The 20,317-nt window shown below is 48.3% G+C and overlaps 1 protein-coding gene across 1 annotated transcript; it reads right to left on the reverse strand.

The window, feature by feature from the left end:
- Positions 1-1,955: 1,955 nt before the first annotated feature.
- On the reverse strand, positions 1,956-7,860 carry WDR73 (WD repeat domain 73). Its single transcript, XM_063393698.1, has 8 exons — positions 7,790-7,860; positions 7,648-7,715; positions 7,190-7,278; positions 6,426-6,514; positions 5,236-5,303; positions 4,398-4,562; positions 2,911-3,285; positions 1,956-2,354 (listed from the first exon to the last, which is right to left on the reverse strand). The coding sequence occupies exons 1-8, from the start codon at positions 7,828-7,830 to the stop codon at positions 2,116-2,118; spliced, it is 1,134 nt and encodes a 377-aa protein (XP_063249768.1). The 5' UTR covers positions 7,831-7,860; the 3' UTR covers positions 1,956-2,115.
- Between the last annotated feature and the right edge of the window lie 12,457 nt (positions 7,861-20,317).

Raw genomic sequence — 20,317 nt, forward strand, 5'->3', positions numbered from 1 at the left:
ATATTTTTTACATCTCCAGTCCCCTGTCAAATCTGGTTCAAGCTGGACAAGAAGGCTTAAGTTATTTTAGGAAAAAAAAGGGAAGTTTAGATGGCTACAAACTGAGCTATTGCTTAAGCCCCATTTTGAAAGCCAAGCAAATTTGGTTCCCTGTCCTCACTGCACTGTCTGCATCACTGTGATGTGGGAGGGGGTCTGTTCCTCCACATGTCCCGGCAAAGGAGGCAGTGAGGAAGATGTAGCTGGGGTACTGGGAATGCTCCAGTGGTCTTTCCACCTCAGAGCCCACCTCCTCCAAGAAGGGAGCCTTCTCTCTCTCCTCCCTCTGTGGGTGTTTCCCCCAGGAAGGAGGAGCTACACAATCTGAGTCTGCACCTCTGTTTGTCAAATTGCCTGCTCCCAGGGGTGCTTGAGGAAAATCCATTGAAGTCCAAGACCCCTTTCTGGGAACCCTTCATGTCTGTGTACTACACGCCCCCTTCCTGGGCTGCTACAGGTTCCAGTCATGGGGCAGGAAGGCCATCTCCTAAAAGCAGGAACCTGTGGGTCTTGGTGCAGGGGAAGGGCATGCTCAGCTCTACCACAGCCGGAAGGAACTGACTCAAGAGCAGATGGAGAGACCAGAGCGTCAGGAGCCCTCCCTGCTGGCCGCAATGGGGCAGAAATGCACCCAGGCTCTTGGTCAGAATCCATTTCTCCCAGTTCAGCTCTGGCTCAGCTGGATTGGTTTTGCTGTGGACCTTTGGCAGTGGAAAGGATGCTCAGGAAAGGATTCCTGCAGAAGAGCTTAGCTCCTCTAGGACTCAAACAGGCTTTTCCCTTTTCTGATGGTGGTGACACAGATCCGTGCCTTTAGTAAGTGACAAAACATCAACATCCTCCACCCTGGGCAGGACATGTTGCTCCTGCTTTACATGCTGCCAGGCAGAGTTCTGGGGTGAGTGGAAGCACCGCATGGCTTGTCCTGGGAGAAGAATGAAGCAGGTTCCAGGCTCAGCTGCCAGGCAGACAACTGTTGCCATGGCACAGAGTGAGTCAGTATAGCATATTCCCAGTGTAAGGTGCTCTTGGAAGTACAGCCTTCACCCCACCTTGCCTGCCCTTCAACCCCTCCTCACCTCAGCTGACACCCAGAGCAGAAGGGAGCCTTTTGCTGGCAGGTTGTTACTTCCCAACACCTTGGTAAAATTGTAGGTGTTGCAGGAGTCATTGCCTGCTTCCTCAGCCCAGGAAATCACATCAGTTCCATCAAATCTAAATTTGCAGTTGGTGGGAAAAGAGCCAAAGGACACCAATGCTTTCTCTCAGATCAGGTGCTCTCAGGATAGAGGGGGAGAGGCAGAGTTTGGAGTAGGCTGGGGCTCGAAAGGTTGTTCTGTTCCTTTTACAGGCTGCAAGCAGGAACACAAGTGGTCACAGTGAAACTTCCTGAGCGGAGGCCACTGCTCGTGACATATGTGCACATCATAAATGTCAACACCCCTCAGGGGGTGCAGCTTCCTCTTGGTGCTCTGGGCCTGGAATACAGAAGAGCCTGCTTCCTCAAACTCCTGGGTTTTTTCCATGAAATTGGAGAACGGTATGGTTTGGAAGGGACCTCAAAGCTCATCCAGTTCCATTAGACCAAGCTGCTGAAAGATCCATCCAGCCTGGCCATGGACACATCCAGGGATGAGGCAGCAGCAGCTTCTCTGAGCAACCTGTGCCAGGGCCACTCCACCCACACAGGGAAGAATTTCTTCCCAATATCCCATCTAACCCTGTCCTCTGGCAGTGTGAAGCCATTCCTTGTCCTGTCACTCCAGGCCCTTGTCAAGTCTCTCTCCTTTTTGTTCCTCTCCTTTTCTGCAGACACGACACAAGCCTATGATCAAACAGCAGCACGCTTTGCCAGCAGCCACAGTCAGAACCACAGGCACAGCTCTCATCTGAAGGCTGGTGTACAGGAGAACAAGTAACATAGCCAACATTTTTACTATTATTAAAATAGAAATTGTACAGTTGTTCTGCTCACTGCAACAATCTCCAAACAGTATCTGCAGGCAAACACACACCCTTGCAGCCCATGCAAACTAGAACAGAGGCAGGAAATGCCCCTACTCACCAAAACACCACCTACCCGCACTTCCCACAGGGCTGAACCCAGTCCCAGACATGCAAAGAACCATCACTTGCTGCTGACAACAAAGTTCTGGGTTTCTGCAGATGCCATGTGTGCACAGTGACAAGGGGAGGGTCCCCACTGCCACCTGCTCCGCCAAATGCGTGGCCTTTGTGAACAAAGACGGGCTCTGCTTCCTTGCCAGAGCTGTCCCAGCTCTGCGTGTCATATACATGCACGGTACCATCAAAACCTTGGATGAAAGCAAATTAGAGATTGCAGAAATTAATTGCTTTGCTCTAGTTCAGCTGGGCTCAGGGTCACCTCCCAGGAGGAACAAGGAAAAACAGCCCAGACTAGAAACCTGTGAGAAGAGAGCAGCTCTGCCTCCGAGAAGAGTATCTCAAGGAAACAGCTGCTGCGGAGAGCCCAGACTAGATCCCTAAAGTTTGTGGATTCATGAGTGTGAACATGCAAGACTCTGATCAAAAGCCAGCCTTGCTGCCCAGCTGGCATTATCAATGCTGTAGCCTGCAGCCAGGCTGTCACTGGCACTATCAAGGCAGTACTTGTGGTCATCTTGGGGCCTTTGATCTCACAGAAGGGCAGCAGGCATCTTCCAGAACCCACTCAGGGCCCTTCCAGAGTTGTTGGAAAAAGACAGCTGCAGAGAAGATTAGCTGGCTCCAGGGGCAGCTCTGAAAAGCCACCCTGTCACTGGGGGGGTTTATGTGTAGTGAACTGGGCATTGACAAAAATAAAAATAAAAAAAGCACCCAGAAAATGAGATCTCTGCCCTAAGCACCTACCTGAAATGGCAAGGTAGCCTTCCAGAGCAGGAGCCCAGGAGACGCACAGGAACTCTGCACCTGAGCCAGGAGAGGGGACTCTGGCCTTTGCCAAGGCCAGGAACTCAGAGGTTTTCCTGAGGTCTGTCAGGGTTAGGAGGCCCCTGCTGGAGAGGCGAGCCACGGGCTGGGCCCTCGGCTCCAAGCCCTGAGCTCCATGCCTGGTGCCCATGTACCACTGCTCACTGCACGATGCCGAGGGCACTGGCGTGGCCTCCACGAGGCTCTGTGGCTGCCGGAGGTCGGCCAGGCACAGCCGGCCTGCGGTGCAGCACAGAAGCAGCGTGTTGCAGTCCAGGAAGGCCACGCCGCTGAGCTCCTCGCTGCCTCTGGAAGCTGGAAAAGAGAGGCAGGTCTCAGGTCCAATGAGGAGCATTTTCAGGATTTCTGTGCTGCAGTATTGCCTGAGAAAGAAAGCAGGATGTATGCTCAGGAGTAATGTGTCCAGATCCAAGGCCTCCACCATCCGAAAGATGTACAGCTGCTGGAATGAATCCAGAGGCCATGGAGAGGCTCTGAGGGCTACAGCCCCTCTGCCCTGGTGACAGGCTGGGAGAGCTTGGGGTATTCAGCCTGGAAAAGGCTCCAGAGAGAAGAGAAGGAGCCCCTTCTAGTGCCTAATGGAGCTCCAGGAGAGCTGGAGAGGGAATTTGGACAAGGGCCTGGAGTGACAGGACGTGTGGGTATGGGTTCACACTGACAGAAGGCAGGGTTAAATGGGATATTGGGCAGAAATTCTTGTCTGTGAGGGGGGTGAGGCCCTGACAAGGTTGTCCAGAGAAGCTGTGGCTGCCTCATACCTACAAGATGGTCAGGGCTTGGAGCAAACTCTCGCGGAAGATGTCTCTGCTCATAGCAGGGAGGTGGAATGAGATGAGCTTTAAATGTCTCTTCCAAGCCAAACCACTACAAGATTCTATGAGTCCCTGTGGCACATGGACAGTGACAAACAGACCTTCCTTTTCCTCAGTGCTGTGATACTGCCACTGCACACACACATCCCCTGTTGCCTCCCCAGTGATGAGCTCTGTGGGGACTGAGTCGCACTGCATAGGTGAAGGCAGAGAGACCCCAGATCCCCAAGGAAACCAGACCTGCACCCACCATCTGTTGTAACTAGGCTGTCACCTCCCTTGTTTGGGACAGCACACACAGCATCCCTCTGTGAATCCAGTTTTCCACATTGAAATTGTCCGCAGGACTCTGGTGGTGCCCACACTTGGAGCAGAAAAGTGAGAAATCAGTGTAATGTGAGTGGTAAGCAGCTGGACATAGACCTGACCATTGTCACCTCTTTCCTCAAGACAATATACTTGTGGCAAATATCTTTGTAACCCCTTGCATATGTCCAAAAGTACCTGCTCAGTAAAATGTTTGCTACTCAAGCAGTTAGCATTGATTTACCCAACTCTACCTTTCCAAAATTAAGACATTATTGCCTTGAATACCTGCTGTGTAGACATTTTTCCTTGATTCAATCTCTGTAATTTGGACTCTGTCAAGTCTTGAGCCATGAAGGACCCACGGGGCTCTGGCTGAAATAGTGGCAATTTTAGCCCAGGATTGCCCAGTGCCATTTTCTGTTGCCAAGGTGCTTACAGACTTAATAACATCTATTAGGAAAAGACAGAAACAGATGTAAAACACATTGAGAACCAGGTAATCTGTCCAATTAAGCTGCTTCACAACAATACCTCACATAGGTAAAACTGACCTACAAAACCAGTAAGAAATCTAATTATGCCAAACCCCCTCTTCAGAGTAAGCCCCCTTTCCAACCCATCCAGCAAAGACTGAGAAAACGTGGAACAAAACAAATGAAACTTTGTGAATTGGATGTTTATGTTCAAGGAAGTCGTCTTCTTTTGCACTTCCCTTCTGGTGGTTTACAAGTATTTCTCAGTAGCAGCCTGAATCACTATCGTGATCCTTTTTGTGAGAAGTAAGGTGGATCACTGTCTATCCCAAAAGGCAATGGATGGAGCTTTATTTCTAACCATTGGCGTTACTAAGGGCACACTGTGCCAACTACATGCAGTACAAGGCTACTGTGACAGGCCTAAACAAATTCTCTGACCAGGTTTGTGCTGTTAAGTCTAAACAACCAAAACTGGTGTAGACCCTTGTTCTGTACCCTTCTCCAGCCTGTGCCACACAATGCTGGTCACTCAGGACATGGAAGTGGCACTCCTGCACTCATATGACACACAGGAAGAAGGGGAAGCTAGAGATGTGAGATGCAACAACAACTGCATTGAGAAACTACTTGAGATCAGAAACCCTTACCTGAGTCCTCTGCTGACACCTGCCAGACCTGGAGGGAGCTGTCGGGTGGGCCACTTGTTACCAGCAAGCTGAGGAAATAGAAGAGTCTCACAGAAGATTCTCCTCAGGAGCAGACAAAAGGCTTGTTTTCCCCAGCCTGGGACAAATTGTTCTGCTGCTCCTGTAAGCAGGAACTCCTGCCTCTGCTGGAAGCAGAATGGTGGCTGGAAGGACTGTAATACCAACACTCCTGGTGCAGGGATGCTCTACACAGCCCATGCAAACACAATCCCAGGCAACAGCATTTATGAGGATATTTTATGAGGATCTGATAAGGAGTGGCTGAAGGAGCAGTGGGGGGCTCAGCCTGAAGAAAAGGCAGCTCAGGGGGGCACCTTTTTGCACTCTACAACTCCCTGATAGGAGGGTGCAGCCAGATGGGGATTGGGCTCTGCTCCCAAGGAACAAGCACAAGAGGAAATGGCCTCAAGTTACACCAGGGGATGTCTAAGTTGGATATTGGGAAAATTTCTTCCTTGAAAGTGTTGTCCAGCCTTGGCATAGGCTGCCCAGGGCAGGAGTGGAGTTGCCATCCCTTGTGGGATTTAGAAATCGTCTGTGGCACTTGGGGACATGGGTTAGTGGTGGGCTTGGCAGTGATAGGGGAATGGTTAAATCAATGGTCTCAGAGGTCTTTTCCAACCTAAATGATTCCATGATTCTGTGATTTAATTATCACACTTTCCAGAAGGACTAGACTAAGAATGATGCAGACAACCCCACAGTAGTCAGTGGGGACTTGTGTAGGAAGAGAGACTGATCAGGGGATATAAATCAGCCAGAGGTGTTTGTTTGGTCTAAATCCAGAGCAGGAAAAAAAGCTTCTGAACCTGCACACATGGGTCTTGCAGAGCAGTGGCACCAGTCACCAGTGTCCTATTCTGCTACTGAGCACCTCCAAACAGTGCGAAATGCAGAAGGAAGGGAAGGCAGAGCAGGAAAATTCTACAGGCCCCCACTGTTCAAAAGTGCGGTAGGGAGCAGCAACATCAGCAGTTCTTGGTGTGTCACTGGCCCAGACTCACACTGGTCTCAGAGCTGGTAGGATTACCAGCTGTGTTGGGAAGCAGGCATGGAAAAGAAGTTTGCTCTCAGTGAAAAAGTCCCCTTTCCATCTCAAATACACCCTGGGAAGGGCCTTGTGGTCATACCTGGTGTCCGGCACATATTTCAGGCTGTACACTGGGCGCTCTGAAAATCCACCACATTCTACCTTGAAATCTCTCTCTGGACACAGGCCCTAGAAATCAGAGGCAAAGCCCTTTCTTCACACAATGGTGCACAACTTGTGCTGTTATCACAAAAAATTACAGAGACGCAAGGCAAACTCTTGCTGGTATAGCTCTTCCCTGTCCAGCACTGCCTTTTTCAACAGGAGATATAGGACTGAAGGATCCCAAAATAGTCAGAGAGAACAAAAAATCTGGAGAAAGCTACTGCCAAGAGCTCTGCCTGTGTTTGTTGCCATCTGTGCACATCTGGTTCAAGAGCTTTCTACTTACCCATTGACCAAACACCACCTTCTACTCTAGTGTGGATGCCACCCAGCCAAGGGCCAACCTTGGTGCTCTGCAGGGTGGTCCCCCATGCTCCGCAAGCCCCTTCTTCACTTGGCTTGCTGTCCTCATCTGTCCTCTTTTCTTTTCATTCATGAAAGCCTTTCATTCACATACCTGGAGATGAAGTGTCCACAACCCAAGCTGTCTGCAGAGCAGCTGCGGGCTAACTTGACTAGACAATAAACAGGTGACTTATGTGCTTTATCTTTCAACCAAAGCTGCTCAATCCCTGGCCATGCCCTTGTCACAGCAACAGATATCAACATATGAAGGCTACCAAGCCCTGGCTTGGTCTCTGAAAATAACAGGCCAGGGAGGTCAGAGAGGTCTGGTGCCACCCTGGCTGCAACACCCACCTGGGTCTCCTTTGTCAGCAGCGTCGGTGGTGGGATCAGCTGCAGGATCTCGTTCCCAACAGACTGTCCATACCCGGCTACACAGACACCTTGGTGGGGTGGGCATGAAGAGCCAGGAATACGGTGAGGGCTGCTCCCCTGCCCAGCCCACCCTCCCTGAGACAAACCCGAGTTACTGCACAGTCCATGGACTCCCAGACCCTGAGCTCGAGCCTAAGCTGAACCCGGAACAACTCCAGCCACTTAGCCCCACTTCTGGGGTCCTGGCCCTGCACCCCGGACTCCCCTCCGGGACCCCAGACTGGCCCAACCCCGCAGCCTCCTTTCCCATTTCTCCCTCTACACGGGTGCCAGCCCGGCCCCTGGGCCTCCTTCTTTCTTCCGCCTAGGCACAGCCACCCCGCCAGAGCCCAGCCCGCTGCCTCTTCTCCCCTCAGCACTCCCCGCCTCGCACTCACGGTTCCCGCAGGCCCATTCGATGAGGCGAGTGGGCGCCTGGAGCTCGAAGGTGTGCAGGTCGCGGTACCTGCGGGGAGAGGGCGGGTGTGAGGCGGGCGGTGCCGGGTCGGTGGCGGGGGCCGGGGCTGCGGGGTCCCTCACAGGCGCAGTGACTGCACCAGCCACTCGTCCGCCGCCTCCATGACAACGCCGCCCTCGGCGCGCTCCTGACGTCACACGCAACGCGCGGAAGTGACGTCACCAGAGCGCGGCGCCGCCATGAGTGAAGGGCCTGGGTGTGACAGTGCGGCAGCCGCCAGTGGCGGAGTGTCTGGGATGGCGGGGACCCGAAAGCGTAGCCAGTTCCATTCCCCTGCCATGGGAAGAGGCATCTTCCACTAGACCAGGTTGCTCCAGGCCCCATCCAACCTGGACTTGAATAGTTATAGGGATAGGGCAGCCACAGCTTCTCTGGACATCCTGTGCCAGGGCCTCACCACCCTCGCAGCCAAGAATTTCTACGCAATATCCTACCTAGCTCTGCGCTCTATCAGTGTGAACCCATACCCTGTCATCCTGTCTTTCCAAGCCCTTGCCCAAAGTCCCTCTCCTGCTCTCTTGGAGCCCTTTTGGGCACTGGAGGGGGCTCCTTCTCTCTGGAGCCTTCTCCAGGCTGAACACCCCCAGCTCTCCCAGCCTGTTTCCAGAGTAGAGGGGCTCCAGTCCTTGGAGCATCCCTATGGCTTTCTGTGGACTTGCAGCACCAGCTGCATGTCCTGATGTTTGGGGTCCCAAAGCTGGATGTGTTACTCCTAAACATAAACCTGCTTTCCCCCTTGTTCTGTAGCTCCAGGCCCTTGTCAAGCCTCTCTCCTTTCTGTTCCTCTTCCTTTTGGTCTGTTTGCTTTTACATACATGACACAAGCCTATGATCAAACAACTGCAGGATGTTGTCTGTTAGCAGCCACAGGCAGAAACAGTCACATCTTTCATTTGCCAGATGAAATCCAGCTTTTCATCCAGTAGAATCTTCAATGCTTCATGCTTGAAGTTCTTTGCCCCCTCTATGGCAGGGGTTTGGAACGAGAGAAACTTGAGGGTCCCTTTCAACCCAAACCATTTGATGGTTCTGTGACCGTGTGGCAATGGCATCTTTCAGAAATCAACTATTAGATACCTTCAACTGAATGCAGATGAGTTGTGTTCTCTGATATAAATATGTAAAATTACAAGAACATATAAATATGAAGTGGTTTTAATCCTGTCTCGTAGTTGAGATGCCATGGATCACTTTGCTAAGGGGAAAGCATGATTTTGTCTGTTCTGAAGACTATCGCATAGGGTAAGAGATCTAAATTAGAGAGAGAAATATTCAGAAAGAGCAGGAAAAAAGGCACAGATTGCCCAGAGAAGCTGTGGCTGCCCCATTCCTGAAAGTGGCTTGGAGCAACCTGGTCTAGTGGAAGGTGCCCCAGCCCATGGCAGGGGGGCTGGAATGAGATGTCCTTGCAGGGAGTAGGATGAGCCATCTGCAAATAGAACTGTGTCTAAGTAAGGAAAGGAAAATTTTCCTGTGAAGGAAAATCAGTTAAATCAATCTGTGGGTTATTTGAACTGTGCATTACTTGCTTACACTTGGATGTTCTCCATCATCAGGTAGATATAACAGGCTCACTGGATTTAGGGTGATGCATCTTCTTAAATCATCTTATGCTTGTTCTGGTGTTAGAGTTGCTGCTGCTGCCGCCAATTTAATGCAATGTGGTGCTCCCACTGCACCTGGGTCCAGGAGTGGTCAGCTCTTCTCTGTCTCTTCATTCTTGTTGCTTTAGTCAGAGACTTAGTCAATTCCCCTAGCCTTGTAATCCACAGTCAACAAAACACCACACCTCCAAGAAAACCTTGTACCTTCTTTTTGTGACCAGACACAGGAGCTCAATTATTGCCTCTATTCTTTCTGGATTTATCATTTGTTGCCCCTTTCCCAAAATAAAGCCTAAAATATTTCACTTTCCTGTGGCACAGCTGAAGTTTGGATGGACATACTGTTACCTTTTTGGTAGAACAATACATAATGTACAGTGTACACAAGTAGAGTATTTTTATCCCTTAATTGCAGTGCATTAAGTGCCGGAATTCTCTGCGGATACAACAAGGCTGTGAGATGGATAAGGAATTGGTTGCATGGTCACATCCAGATGATGGTGACCAGTGGTGTTTCTCAGGGGCCTGTATTGGGGCCAGTGTTATTTTATATCTTCATTAATGACACAGACAAAGGGATTGAGTTGATCCTCAGCCAGTTTGCTGATGACTCACCAAGCTGAGTGGTGCAGGCGACCAACATGAAGGATGGGATGTCATTCAGAGGGACCTGGACATCTCGAGAACTGGCTCATGGGAATCTCTTGAGGTTTAACAAGACCAAGTGCAAAGTGCTGCATCTGGGTCAAGGCAAGTCCAAGCACAAATCCAGACTGGGTGGGGAATGGCTGTGAGAGCAGCTCCACTGAGAAAGACTTGGAAGTGCTGGTGAGTGAGAGGCTGAACATGCAATGACTGTGTGTCCTGAGAGCCCTGAAAATTCTGTGTCCTGGGCTGCATCCAAAGCCCCATGAGCAGTACGGAAGGGAGGAATTCTGTCCCTCCACCCCACTCAGGAGAGACCCACCTGCAGAGCATCATCCAGCTCTGGGGTCCCAGCACAGGAAGGACAAGGACCTGATGGAGCCAGGCCAGAGGAGGTCGTGGAGATGATTAGATGGGTGGCGCACCTCTGCTGTGAGTAAAGGCTGAGAGAATTTGGAGTGTTCAGCCTGGAAATGAGAAGGCTCTAGGGAAACCTTAGACCCCCTTTCAGTACCTACAGGGAGCCCACAGGAAAGATGGAGAGAGACTATTTACAAGGTCATGTAGTGACAGGATGAGGGGTAACAGCTTCACACTACTGTACTATCACCGCGAGCCTAGCTAGATGAGGACACTCAGGAGACAGAGGTCTGGGTTCAGAGAGCAGCAGGCAGGAGAGCCCCTTAGTTTATTCTTCCTATTATATACCTCTCACAAGGTGACCATGGATTGGAGGGTGGTTATTCCACCTCTCACCCACATTGGTCAAGGAGGCTGTTATTCAACCTCCCCTTCTTTTGGAGAAGGAATCCATAACAAGGGCAGTATTTACAAAACACGATCTTGTGTTTACATTTACGAGTGTGAGAAGCTGCACGCTTCTGCTTTAGTATGAACGCTCAGCAAACTAGGAAATCTCAGGGCAACACTGTACATCAGGGTTAGATGGGATATTGGGAAGAAATTCCTGGCCGTAAGGGTGGGGAGCCCTGTCATAGGTTGTCCAGAGAAGCTGTGGCTGCCCCATCCCTGGAAGTGTTCAAGACCAGGCTTGCCAGGGCTTGGAGCAACCTGGTCTAGTGGAAGATGTCCTTTCCGATGGCAGGGAGTTTGGAATGAAGAAACAGATCTTTAAGGTCTATTCCAACCCAAACTATCCTGTGATTCTGTGATTCTACTTCCTGAAGACCACAACAGAACTTTAAAACTTTTTTTTTTTTTTTTTTTTTTTTTTTTTTTTTTTTTTTTTTTAGTAGCAGAAGTCTTTCCATCCTATGTGTGATAGTCTGGATTCTTGCTCTGGAATCATTGGATCCTGGCATTTCTCTGAATGGCTGCTCACCTGCCTCTGGCCTCAGGCTCCTGCTATTTCCCACCATGAAGCTTGTACACTGTATTTCTTAACAGACTAGTTCATTTCCTAGTCTGGGATTTTGAACATTCTCCTGGTCTACAGCTATGTTTCCATATTCTTTCAGTTAAGCTTATAAAGCCATTTGACCTGCAAAAAATGCATAAAACACTAAGAGGATAAGAGAGCATTTGTTCTCCACACACTATTTTAAAGGGTTCTTTTTTGTTTTGGTTTTTAAAAAATATTTATTTACATTTTTCGGTGAGTGATAGAGTGGAAATCAAAGGAATGTCACTTGGGTTCCCTCCCAAGGGAACAGAGAGGTGAAATGTCACCATGGGTTGATAACTGAAGAATGATTAATTTGATCTGTAAACTGTTACATGCCCAAAACCGTTGTCATTCTGCAGTGCCATTGGGTCTCTTCCTGCCTGAGCAACTTGCCATTTGCCTAGCGAAATAAACAGCAGAAAGATCTTACAGTTCTTTTTCAGTTGACAAATCAATGAGCAGAGGGTTGAAGAAAAGGTGGAAGGATGTTAGCTGTTGCGTGTGATGTGTTTGCGGAGCACTGCGGAGTGACTTAGAACACCTAATGTTTAGGAAGGCAGAAAGATATATGTCCTGTCCTCTCAGGATTGGAGCTCAGCCACATATCCTTGTTAAGAGAAGAGGAGGATTTTCCCAAGAGGGTTTTGATGAGCTCAGAACAACACTCTTGATAAACCATCTTAATGAACTGTTTGCTGGCTGTTTGGCCTCTGTGCTTAATTGAATTGATCTGCAGTCTGATAGGCAAGAAAAGCACAACTGGAATGATAAAATAGGCAAGAGAATGTGAGAACTGACTGAAGTGGTCAGATTTTAGGCTTCAGGCACTAGCTATAGTCTATGTGAAAGACAAGTGAGCGACTCTCTCATTCTGGCCTGGGAAAATCCTAAGGAAGAATCCAAACAATCCTTGGGAGGTGAAAAACCATTAGCAGGTGGTGCTTTTCTAACTTGTTTACTGGCAAAGATGTTTACAAAGAGGTGTAGGCTTTAAATGACCAATCATACTCATTGTACCAAAGTACTGTATAAAAAGAGAGTTTTGAAGAATAAAGATCCCTCTCACTTGCTAAATAAGCTGGGAGTTATGTCGTTATTCCCATGCCATCCTCAAAACAATAACAACAAGAGAGGAGGAAATAAATAATCTGACATGGCCAAGCAGCAAGGGACAAAGAGATGCCTGAACAAAGCCTAAAGTGGTCCAAAAGTATAGATGGGGAACTTGTTGGAAAAACGAAGCTGAGACAGGCAGCCTGATGTGCAGAGAGGTCCCACCAAATTGTGCTGATTCTGCAAAGGAGAAGGTGCTCCATTCTCAGCACTACCTTCAAATTCTTCCAGCTTGTGGTCCAGAGGGGTCCATGCAAAATTGCAGTGACAATCCTTATGGTCACACACCTAAAAGAAAACACAACTTTACGGTGTGAAAAATAAATTGGGAGGTGAGCCTGTGTTCATCTGGGGAATAGCACAGCAGAGACAGGCTGGATGAAATCCATCCCCTAAGATAAATTTGTTATTCTGCTTTAGCTGCCACTCTAGTTCAAACTGTTAGGTGCAAAGGTGACAGTCTGATGCCCCTGATAGGTCACAGGCTGCCATGGGCTATGTGGCTTGTACTGATCTGTTGGTGTTTGCTATGTTGGTGAGAGGAGGGCAGTGGGAATTCCCAATCCATCACTGAGGTCGTGGTCATGTTGCAAAGTGCTACAAAGGTGGCAGGGAAGAGAGGACATCACATAGAAGGTGAAATATGATTGTAGTTGTCTTTTTGCAGGTTAATAGGAGCGCTTTTTGCATTTCTCAAGCCATTTTCACCCCAAAGTTAAAAACCACTTTTCTATTCTTTATTACTTGCAGAGCACCCATGCTCTTGTAAATGTTGTTTCTGCCATGACAACATTTACAAGTATGTTCAAAATGAAATTGTTACCGTCAGTTTCAGAATTACAGGTTGTCCTGCAAGATAGGCTCATGACTCCCTCAGTTGCACATTTGTTTTCCCTGTCTAGGCTGGACTACTCAGCTCCTGAGTTCCTCAGTTCTCATTCATGGTCTGTGTAATGGCTAAAAACTTCTTCGGTGGTGCAGTGAGGGTGTGGCCCATAAAATCCACTCTGTCACTCCCCTCCCTAGCATGGCAGGGTAGAGAAAATCTACCAAAGGCTCACGGATCCAGATAAGGGCAGACAAAAATCACTCATTCATTACCATCTTTGGCAAAACAGACGTGGTTTAGGGAAATGGTTTAATTTTTTATCAATCAAATCAGAGCAGGATAATGAGGAATAAACCCAAAATCTTAAAACACTTTCCCTGTGTTATGAACACACAAGTGAAACAGTTGTTAGTTGTAAAAGTATACATGTGTATCTTATAAATTTTCATTCCAACTCGCAACTTTGTACAGTTGTAAGATGTTACAGTTGTAATGTTGTTACAGTATTGATAGTACTACATAATGATGACATCAGAACACTTTTCTGAGCCACGATTGGTGAGCATGGTCGGCCAATCATTCGACACCTAGAAGAAACCATTGGTCTGGTGTAAGTCTTGCTAAGGACTAATCAAACCCCGGCAGGCGAGCCAATCATGCCAAGGATCCTGAGCGTACCAATCAGAAGGACAGAGCATTTAAAAAGGATTGACATACTGTGCTGAGGGTCACACTCTGAAGGACAGTGTGTCCCAAAGGAGTGTCCGGTGTAGTGCTATACTTGTTGTTAATGTTCTGGCTGTTATAAAGGACTTGAGACTAGCTCAGCCCTTGTTCTTAGTGGTTGGTTTTAAATAAATCATTGGCCATTTTTCCTACAATATCGGAGTCACAGCCTCGTTCATAACACCTGTATTTCTCTCTTCTTCCACTCTTTCTGAATTCAGTCAAGGCTCAACTTAACTGGCATGGATTCCTCCAGCTGCTGCAGGTGGATCTCTGCTTCCCCATGCCCTCCATGAGCTGCTGGAGCACAGCTGCCTCACTATGGGCTGCCAAGGAATCTCAGCTCTGGCACCTGGAACACTTCTTGCCCTTCCTTCTGCACTGATTGGAGACACTGCAGGGCTGTTGCACTCACATATTCTTACTCCTCTGTCTGATTGAAGTGGCCCAGTATTCTTTACTTTCTTGAATGCTTTGTCTGAGAGGTGTTCCCAGTATTGCTGATGGGCTTGGCCTTGGCCAGCAATGGATCTGCCTTGGAGCTATCTGGCATTGGCTCTGCCAGACATGGAGGAAGTGTCTGGTATCTTATCACAGAAGCGACCCCTGTAGCCTCCCCACTTCCTGGCCACACAAACCCAATACAGAGGAGTTGTCAAGGAGTCTGAATATCCCCAGAGCAGAGGGAAGACTTCCCCTAGGACAACTGCCCTGATTTGGGTTCGTGCTGCTTTGTGGGTCTGCATTCAGCCTGTGCCCTAGGCATACCCTGAGGTGCTGCAGAAGTGAACCTCTAACCCTCTTGTTGCATGTCAGTTTAGGGTTAGAACCTTTCTTTCTGGGAGAGAGCAAAAGGCCAGCATTACTTCAATGACTGATGCCAAAAACATAAGTTCTGTTGAACAAGCAGGAGGAAAGCAGACTTCAGATCCTCCCAATTACAGCTCAACAGACTACCAGTAACTTTTCTTACTGGCCCTCAGCAATAATAAAGGACAGATGGTTACCAGTCTTCCCACTATTCTGCCTTAGCATTCACACTAACATAGACAGATCTAGTCATCTACAATAATACTTGTCTGGGAGAGGGCAGGTTACCTTGAAGTGATGTCAGAAAAAAAATCCACCCGTGAAACAGTTTTGCCAGTGTTAATGTCTGAAAAGTAGGGTTGATATAAGACAAAGTGTTGTACAAAATGTGCCATTTCCATCACATTTGTAAGGAAAGCAAAGTGACAGACCTGAGCATGCATTTTTATAAGATCTCTCTGACTCCACCTAATTTAAATTCAGTAGCAATGATGGATGCAAGGAAGGATGAAGTGTTATGTTGTGGAAGTTGGTTTTTGTCGCTGATGTTGGAGGCAGGAATGCAACAAGAACACACCGAGTTCATGCAGCAATAGCTGAAGTTTATTGTTGGGTGTCCCCTTTTATAGGGGCTTCAAATTTCGTGTACTTACACACCTGATTGATTAGAGTCTTAGCACAGCCCAGCTCACTGGCCAGTTAGATGTCTGCATTCATGGTTCAAAGGGATTGGCTGGGATCCTCTGTTTGAGTTGGAATCTACCCTATCATTATCATACCCGGGGACTTGTTTAGTTCTGTTCTTTAACAAACCAGGCTGGTTGAGGTGGTGTCATGGCCAATTTATCTATGCAGCTTACAAACCAGCTGTAGCTGTCACAGGTTTTCATGGTATTTGAGGGAACAAGGAAGAAAAATGGTACAAGTAAGCAACAAACATTGCTATGAAGAGCAGAGGGTGGCCAGAGCAGGATCTGTGAGGACAGTCATGGGTGAAAACCAAGACAATCCCTGTACTGCTGACCCAGGAATGGTTCTTGACTTCTGAGACTGCTTTTGAGAGATGAATTTACACTTTGTACACTATTATTCAAAGGATACGTAGGTGTTTTTAACTTAGCCCTTTGCCATCGTGCTTTTTTCTCACTACAGTTGTTCATAAGATCTGTCCTGGTACATGTTCTGTTCCTATGAATCTGCAGAAAGAGGCAGATTTATATTAATGAAATGATTCCATGACAGATGCTGTGAAAGGACATTAACTGGATAAAACTAGTAAGAAACAGCGGGATGAGACTCTTCAGTCATTCATTTAATTCTTTAACTTCATTCAAGACTTTTCTTTCTCCAAACAAGCATGTCTTGGTTTAAAAGACAAGTGTCTGCCAAGGGAGGTGGAAACCTCCCTCAAAATGGAGAATATGACTCCTTTCCCTCCAAATTATTATAACTTTGAAATTAAGAGGGTTTCAGGCAAAGATATGAAGAAAGGAATAACAGATTTTTTACTGGTATGTGGATGCATAACAAGCAAGCAAACAACAACAACGGTAACAATAACAAACAAGAAAAGAAAACCCAATAAACAGTTTCTTCTCACTCTTCAAGCACTTTCCCCTGTGGTGCAGTTCTGGTCACGGCCGGCAGGGGCGCTGTTGGCTCCCGGCAGGCAGGGCGGGTGCGATGATTCCCCCATGGCTGCAGGGGCGCTGTTGGCTCCCGGCGGGCAGGGCGGGTGCGATGATTCCCCCATGGCTGCAGGGGCGCTGTTGGCTCCCAGCCGGGCAGGGCGGGTGCGATGATTCCTCCATGGCTGCAGGGGCGCTGTTGGCTCCCGGCGGGCAGGGCGGGTGCGATGATTCCTCCGCGGCTGCAGGGGCGCTGTTGGCTCCCGGCGGGCAGGGCGGGTGCGATGATTCCTCCGCGGCTGCAGGGGCGCTGTTGGCTCCCGGCGGGCAGGGCGGGTGCGATGATTCCTCCATGGCTACAGGGGCGCTGTTGGCTCCCGGCGGGCAGGGCGGGTGCGATGATTCCCCCATGGCTGCAGGGGCGCTGTTGGCTCCCAGCGGGCAGGGCGGGTGCGATGATTCCTCCACGGCTGCAGGGGCGCTGTTGGCTCCCGGCGGGCAGGGCGGGTGCGATGATTCCCCCACGGCTGCAGGGGCGCTGTTGGCTCCCGGCGGGCAGGGCGGGTGCGCTGCTCCCGCTCGGCTGCAGGGGGCACTGTGGCACACGCGGACAATGGCGGGTGGGCTCTGCAGAAGGGATGGGGACGGGGCTTCCTTTACAAACCCCCAGCGGCAGCCGATCCCCTCGGGATAGCGAAGAGAGCTGTAGCAGGAACCTGGGAAGCAGCAAACTGGAACGGCAGGGCGGGTACACCCGGGGCGGCAAGCAAGAGGCAGCAGAAACTCCGCAGCTGTAGCTGGGACCGCGGGGTGTCCCAGCAGGCAGGGGGTGAGAGGCTGCTGTGTAGCGAAACCCCAGAGCAGGGATAGAGTAACAGCAGGGGCTGGGCAGTGACAGCTGGGCTCCCGAACACGGCAGGAAGACGCTCCCTGAGAGGGGCAAAGGGCTCGGGATCCTGGGTTTTCCCCTGGGGCATCATAGCAGATGGTGAAAGTCCTTTTTTTGGTAAGGGTGTGTGTTAACAAGGTCCCAGTTCAGTGGTTGCTCTCAGGAGCAAAGGATCACCCACGGCATGGGACAAAGAGGGCAGGGCTGGCCTCTGGCAGCGGCACCAAATTCTGCCCCCTTGCCCCGCCGCCCCTTCCCTCCCCGCCTCTCCTGGCCCCGCCAAAACAGCAGCTCATCTTCCTTTGAAGTCGAGAGAACAAGAAGAGCCAGCAGCTGCCCCAGCCCCCTTTTTCCCAGCCCAATTCTCCGAGCCAAATTCCTCCAAGAGAAACCCTCAGATAAGAGAGTAACCAGCCAGACCGTTTCCAGGGCAACTTCTTTTGTCTGTCTTAGGTACCTGGTCCTTATTGTCTCTTAGCAACAAAATGGGAGAAACTTCCCTAAGAGAAAGAAAACAAAAGGAGAAACCCTAACCTCCAACAAAACATAAAATTATGATCTTATGTTCCAGGTTCAAGATAAACCAAAGGGGAGACTGAACGGGGTTACAAAATGCATACAAACTATTTCTCCCTCAGGAACTGAATAATTAAGAGTGGAAAATAATTGAAGGTAATGTCAGTATTAGTAGAAAGTACCCTATGTTCCTGTTTTATTCATATTCTTCTCAAGGTACCTGCCTGAGACTGGTGGGAGATTGGAGCTGGGTGGACTCTTGGACTGACTCTGCACAACCATTCTCAACCTGGTACAGAAATGCAGCATGGTTTCCCCAGCTCCCACAAGTGTGTGGCTCAGAAACTCCATTATTGTCCTGCCCAGATCACAACGTGAACAAGACATTGGGAGTACAGATATTGGATGTGTGCAGTGAATAACTTGGGGTCTGGGAGACCCAAATACATCTCCTCTGTGCCACAATAGAGTGAAGGAAGGATATTTTCAGCCTTTTGCTTTGCAAATTATTTATTTTTGGAATTAGTGTTTGCATTTGGTGCTGTGTCCATGTCTCCTGAAAGGAGAACTATACTGAAATCATTACTGATCAACTCCTCTTTTGGTGGAACTCAGCACCTCTGTTTTCCTTAGAATTTTTTCCCTGCCATATACAAGCAGGAAAGTCATCCTTAAGTAGGTCACTGGCTTGTCAGGAACTTTGTCTTTGTCTGGGGTTATGTAACCAAAAAAAGAGTGTATTCTATTTCATCTGTAGAAAGCAGTTGGGAGATGGTTTCTTTTTTCATCTCTTGTAACTCCAGGGGGGAGGAGAGTGGGTGCCTTCTGACAATAGACCAGCTGTTAAAACCAGGTGGGTCAGTGTTTCTTATCTCTTTCACCACTGTCCACTCTCTGGGGATATCTTCTGTTAATGGGCCATTAAGGCTCACCAGTGCCATGACACATTACACCATCCCATTGTGAGATGCTCCACCCAGTGGGGAGGAGCCAACCATTCCCTACCCAGATAACAGTGGGGACCCAGAGACCTCAGGCAGCCTCTTTTCCACTGGATTCCCTGAGGAAGACTGGACTCATCTCACCAGCACTGAATCCTGTCTACAGGATCGTCTCTACTCCAAGAGAACCACATCTGTCAGTCCAGGAGGACGTATCTGGACTGCTTCCAACACCCTGGCTGACAGGGTGACAGGTTGCATTCCTGACAGGGAATTTCCAGGGTTTTCTAGGACTTTTGTTTGTTTGCTTGCTTGTTTTTTTGTATTACTGCATTTGCATTTTTAATATTCCTAGTAAAGAACTGTTATTCCTATTCCCATATTTTTGCCTGAAAGCTCCTAATTGCAAAATTGTAATAATTTGGAGGGAGGGGCATTTACATTCTCCACTCCAAGGGAAACTCCAGTTTTCCCTGACAGATACCTGTCTTTCCAAACCAAGACAGTCTTCTGTGTGGGTTAAAGGGAAGCAGTTAGTCCTATTCCTGGGACTATACCTCAGATTCATTTGAATATACAACATATAAACTCGACTTCGGTTGCTTGCCTCAAAAGAAGAGCAAAACCTTTTTCTTTTCCCTTCTAATGGAAAAAAATTAGCAGCCGGAATATTTGAACATTAAAGAAATGCAGAACAACTTTGTCTTAATAATGTTAAACCTCACCTAAATTACACCTGGAAAATAAGGAGTTTGGGTATCAAGGAGATCCTTTCTTGGGGAAAAACACAACTGTCATCAATTTCTCACCTGGGAGCAGCCAGACAGGCACCCATAGGCCAAGTATGCAAGCAGCAGAAATGCATCTTACTAGCAGTGATGTTAAAGGATATCACTGGCCTTCTCTCTATTTAAAAGAGAAGGATATAGGATGGGATATTCAGTGTAATTATTTCAAAAAAGATTTTGCTAATTCAATAAAATAGAATTATTCAAAAGTCATTTTAGAAGATTTGGCAATACAATACATTGAATTTGAAAGAATAAATGTTCAATAAATTCTGAATTATTTTACTATCCAGAAAGTTTCTTTCTCCCCAAATGAAAAAGGAACAAAAAAAACAAAATCCCAAACCAAAAACAAGCTACTAGGTCCTAAAAAAGCAAGTAAGTGAAATAAGTGATCGAACACAGAATCCTGGAAGGGTTAAGGTTGGAAGGGACTTTAAAGATAATCTCATTCCATCCCTGCTGCTGTGGACAGGGACACCTTCCACTACCCTAGATTGCTCCAAGCCCTGTCTAACCTGGCCTCATCCTATCAAAAAGGTTTAACTGAAATCTCAAGTTGTAAACCACATATATAAATTATTATATCTTAAAAACAAACAAACCAACAAACAAATCCAGTGACTTGTATATATGAAAATGAATAAAGCTAAAAAATGAGATGGAAAGTATTTCATTACAGACAGCTATATCAAA

The sequence above is a fragment of the Prinia subflava genome, chromosome 3 (genome assembly GCF_021018805.1).
Source record: "Prinia subflava isolate CZ2003 ecotype Zambia chromosome 3, Cam_Psub_1.2, whole genome shotgun sequence".
Taxonomy (NCBI): Eukaryota; Metazoa; Chordata; class Aves; order Passeriformes; family Cisticolidae; genus Prinia; species Prinia subflava.